This window comes from Glossina fuscipes, unplaced genomic scaffold, assembly GCF_014805625.2.
Source record: "Glossina fuscipes isolate IAEA_lab_2018 unplaced genomic scaffold, Yale_Gfus_2 59564, whole genome shotgun sequence".
Lineage (NCBI taxonomy): Eukaryota > Metazoa > Arthropoda > Insecta > Diptera > Glossinidae > Glossina > Glossina fuscipes.
The window spans coordinates 2468-6744 of record NW_024002262.1 but is presented as its reverse complement, the minus strand read 5'-3'; the positions used below and the strand labels follow the sequence as shown (position 1 = coordinate 6744).

Here is a 4277-nt window from a genome sequence, read left to right as displayed (position 1 = left end):
CTCTTCAATTTATACGCAGCTTCTTTGCATGATCTTCAAGATGACAAAACTCACACTTTTCAATATGCAGACGATTTTCTAATCGTATCTGCGGACTCATCTTTTCCAGTAGCTGTCAATAACCTCTCGATGAAAGCGAACTTGTTTTTTGATGCATGCGCTGATCTTAATTTATATTTTAACCCCAGCAAGACAAACACTATTTATTTTGCCAAAGGTTCTAAACGTGAAATCAGACTTCTTATCAAAGGTACCCAAGTTAATCAGGTAAAATCTCTTCGATTTCTTGGGAGAATTTTAAATGACAGCTTAACCCTTCGTGGGCATTATGAAAAGGCGTTCAAAGATTGGCAGTCTGGATGCAACATCATCAAACTCATGACAAACAATCAGGCAGGCTTGCCTCCCAAAAATGCTTTGACCGTTTACAAATCTCTAGTCAGGTCCAAAATTGAATTTGGACATTCCATATGTTGCAATTTCCCAAAATATATTGAAAAACGTATACAAGCATTTGAAAACCGAATGTTGAAGCGTTGTACTGGACTGACTCCCTCAACTCCTCAACATATTCTCAATGTTATATCTGGTGAATGGACAGTTTCCGAAAGAGCTCTTTTTTGCACTGCCAAGGAGTTAATTAAAGTCAAGATGATAAATCCTTCCTTTTTTCAGGCAATTATATCTCTCAGTGATACTGTCACTTGCAGCTATACTTTTTGCTATTAAAAACTTCGTCATATATTTGATAAGTTAGATTCAATTCCCCCCTTGAATTTCATTACCAGCAAATGCAAAGTCTTCATGAAAATTCTCGAACCGATCTCTACCTCAAAACAAAATGTCAACTTCTCTTGTATAAGGTTGTTATGCCAAGAAAAGCTCCTTTTTTATTACAACAACGGATATGATATATATGCCACTGACGAATCCGTCGGACATGATGTATCTGGCTTCTCGGTCGTGAAACATCTATCTGAAACAATACTTCGAGTCAAAGTGGAAGAGGAACTTTCCTCTACTTTTATTGAGTTGCTCCCCATTCGACATGCTATCATGGTTGCTATTTCCGATGGTATCAGACATTTTGTTATTTTTTCCGACAGCAGATCAGCTATACTTCTAATAAATAAACGAGATGCAGAAAATCAATATGTGTTTGACATTCATAAGACGTTGCACGAATCTCAAGTGGATGACTGTCACCTCGTTTGGGTACCTGGCCACTGCGGCTTTTTTTTTAATGTAAAAGCCGACTTTCATGCAGGGAGAGCTCGTGTTGATGGGACAATTTTGTCCATCAAATATACTTCCAATGAAGCAATTCGGGCAATTCGCAACCACATCCTTCAACAGCTAAACGACGAATTTAAAGTAATCGCGCGCGTTAAATCCAATAGTCTTTTCTATAAATTAAATTCCACATTTCAATTCAAACCCTTCTCTGTATCTTCTTTTAATTCCTGGGAAATCAAAATTCTTTATAGACTCATGAGTGGTCACACTTATGACATAGTTTATTTAAAAATGATTCGCGCTATACCATGTGATGTTTGTGAAGTTTGCAATGTTGTTGAGTCTGCTGAGCATCTAATCTTCAGATGTCACAGGCTTGATGGCATTAGAGATTCCTTTAGCTTTTTCAAGTTATATGGCTGTCTCGTCGATCTCTTTGCAGCAAAAAAAGTACGTCATCTCGGGGAACTAACTTGCTTTATTAGAAAAGCCAATTTATCCTTTTAGAATTTTTCTTTTTCCTCCTCTTTCCTTTTTTTTTTCAATAAGCACACTTACACACACACAAACAATTACATTTAACATGCTCACTCCAGTTATTACGACCGCTCTTTTTTTTTTTTTTGTTACGTTTTATACATAATCGTGACTAAAAATTACAACAATTTATTATTTGGACATATAAGCCACAAATCTATTGGCTTAGTCCATCTGTGTTCAACATACCAAAAAAAAAAAAAAAATATTCTTCCTCGCGGGCTGTTTTCTTTTTGTTTCATTTGTATTTGCATGTACAAAACCATAAAGTTTTGTAAAAAGTCGGCAAACTTGAACTCCAACCCGAAAAAAGGAATGATGCTTCACTGTGTCAGCCCTCAAATGAGTGTGAGAAAAAACCCAAGTTCCACTGAAATATATGCTCGTAATGAATTTTTATGTAGTTGATCTTCGACCAATTCACGAATCAAAAATTTTCGGCTTATTCCCCACAGGAAACATTTCATGAAAGCGGATAAGCGGTGTTGCAAAATCTCCGTGAGCTTCCCAATGTGGTCTTCCTCAATATCTCCTCATATTTCTTAATTCTTTATTTTCGTGTTCAACCAAACACGCACAAACTTACTTATTTATTAGTTTTGTTTGGGATATTTTTGCTACTCAAATCATATATTTTGCTACATTTCCATATATTTTTTAGTTGTTTTTATAAAATAATACATGTCGCGCGACTTTTCATTGTGTTTAGTTATCACTAAGAATTAATCATAAATATTATTAATCTTTTCGCGAACATACTAGGAATAATTAAAATTGTCTTATGCTTTCTAAAAATCATCTTTTTCTTTTTCGTCGTTTTTCAGGCAGTCAGTCAATCAGGTTTCACAGAATTTCTTTTTTTTTGGTATGTTGAACGGAGATGGACTAAGCTAATAGATTTGTGGCTTATATGTCCAAAAGAATTTTTTCAATTCATCAATTTTATACTTGTTCAATAGCGTTTATGTAAACAAATGTCGGGAATGTAGTTTTGCTTTAGCACGTAAGCTATGTGTTTACTAATTTTGCGCTGTGCGTGGGGCAATAATTGTGCGTTCACTTGACGCATTTTTGTGTTTACCACGTAAGATTTGCATAATTTGTGGTGCAACGAAGTAAGAAGAAGGTAGGAAAAAAAGATCTCTTGTAAGGAATAGCTAATTCGCCATAATTCTAGTCTTGTTTCATATTTTTTGTAGGCAAAGGTTTGCGACAATGCGGCAATGACAGTCCATTTCAAGTCAGCGTCTTACTTCACATAAATCATAATTAAATTAACTGAAACGAGATTACTTCCATTGAGAGAAAATATTATAGGTTAAAAATACAAAGTTGTTTGTTAACATGCTAACAACCAAAATTGGAAAAGTGGGAAAAGTATTAATATGTGGCATGAAAGGCGTTGGTAAAACTGCGCTACTGGAACAATTAATTTACGGCAATGTTAGTGTGGAAACGGTAACTAAATACTGAACACAAACCTTATTCAACAATGACAATATGTTGATGTTTTTTGAAGGAATTTCATCCCACCATTGAGGATATCTATGTAGCTAGTGTTGACAGTGGGCGCGGTTCACGAGAAATTTTACGTCTTCATGATTCGGCTGGCCTGCAAGGCAAAGCTCAATTGCCACGACACTATATACATTTCCCAGATGGCTTCGCTTTAGTATACGATCCAACAGACCCCTCCAGCCTAGATATGTTAGCAGACATTAAACAAGATATTGAGAGAAATAAAGAGAAAAAGGACGTACCAATCATAGTATTGGCTAACATGCGTTCTAAGCGACGGGAGGCTCCACCATCAATTTTCCATGCACAACAAACAAATTCAATAAATCCCGCTAATCAAATGGAAATAGTATTAAATCGAGCAATTTCTTGGTGTTCAAGGGAGCGCATTAAACACTACACAGTTAACGCTATGGAAAGACCTTCTTTATATGACCCCTTTATCAATCTATGTGCTCGTCTTCATCCTCCTCAAGCGAAAAGCACATTTCCACAATTAAGACAAGTTATGCAAAAAACACAAAAGAGTGATGTTTAGCGAGGAGCACACCATTGAGTTTTTAATACGTTCATTAAGAATTAAATATCTTTAAATCAATTATTCATGCAGATAACTTGTCTTTAATAAATATAAACTGCATTACAAAAAGCTTTTAATACGTTCTTATATATTCAAGAAAGGCGAGAAGAAAACGGATTTAATAAAGTGCGCTCGAAAAGTAAAGATTCATTTGAAACAGTGGCATTTTTATTGATTGTCTCCTTAGTATTAATTTGGCTCTGGTAGGCCTAGCAAAGGAGGCGTATTGAAAACTCAAGTAATGAGCAATCTTTCAGTCATATACGGTTTGCCAAATGTACACTTAATAGCGTTTCATAAAGCTCAGCGAACGTTTTAATTTACTGAAAATGCCTCCAACTCCAAACGAAGTTCGATTTCGAACATAATATTGTTTGCTAGATAAATTTTAGCAGTTTAAAAGCAG

At 35.4% G+C, this 4277-nt stretch overlaps 1 protein-coding gene across 1 annotated transcript; it reads left to right on the top strand.

Annotated features, from left to right (window-relative positions):
• Positions 1-2791: 2791 nt before the first annotated feature.
• Positions 2792-3892, top strand: LOC119643254 (NF-kappa-B inhibitor-interacting Ras-like protein). The gene is made up of 3 exons (XM_038042599.1): positions 2792-2899; positions 2973-3231; positions 3293-3892. Exons 2-3 carry the CDS (start codon positions 3118-3120, stop codon positions 3827-3829), a joined length of 651 nt encoding a protein of 216 aa, XP_037898527.1. The 5' UTR covers positions 2792-2899; positions 2973-3117; the 3' UTR covers positions 3830-3892.
• The last annotated feature ends 385 nt before the right edge of the window (positions 3893-4277 follow it).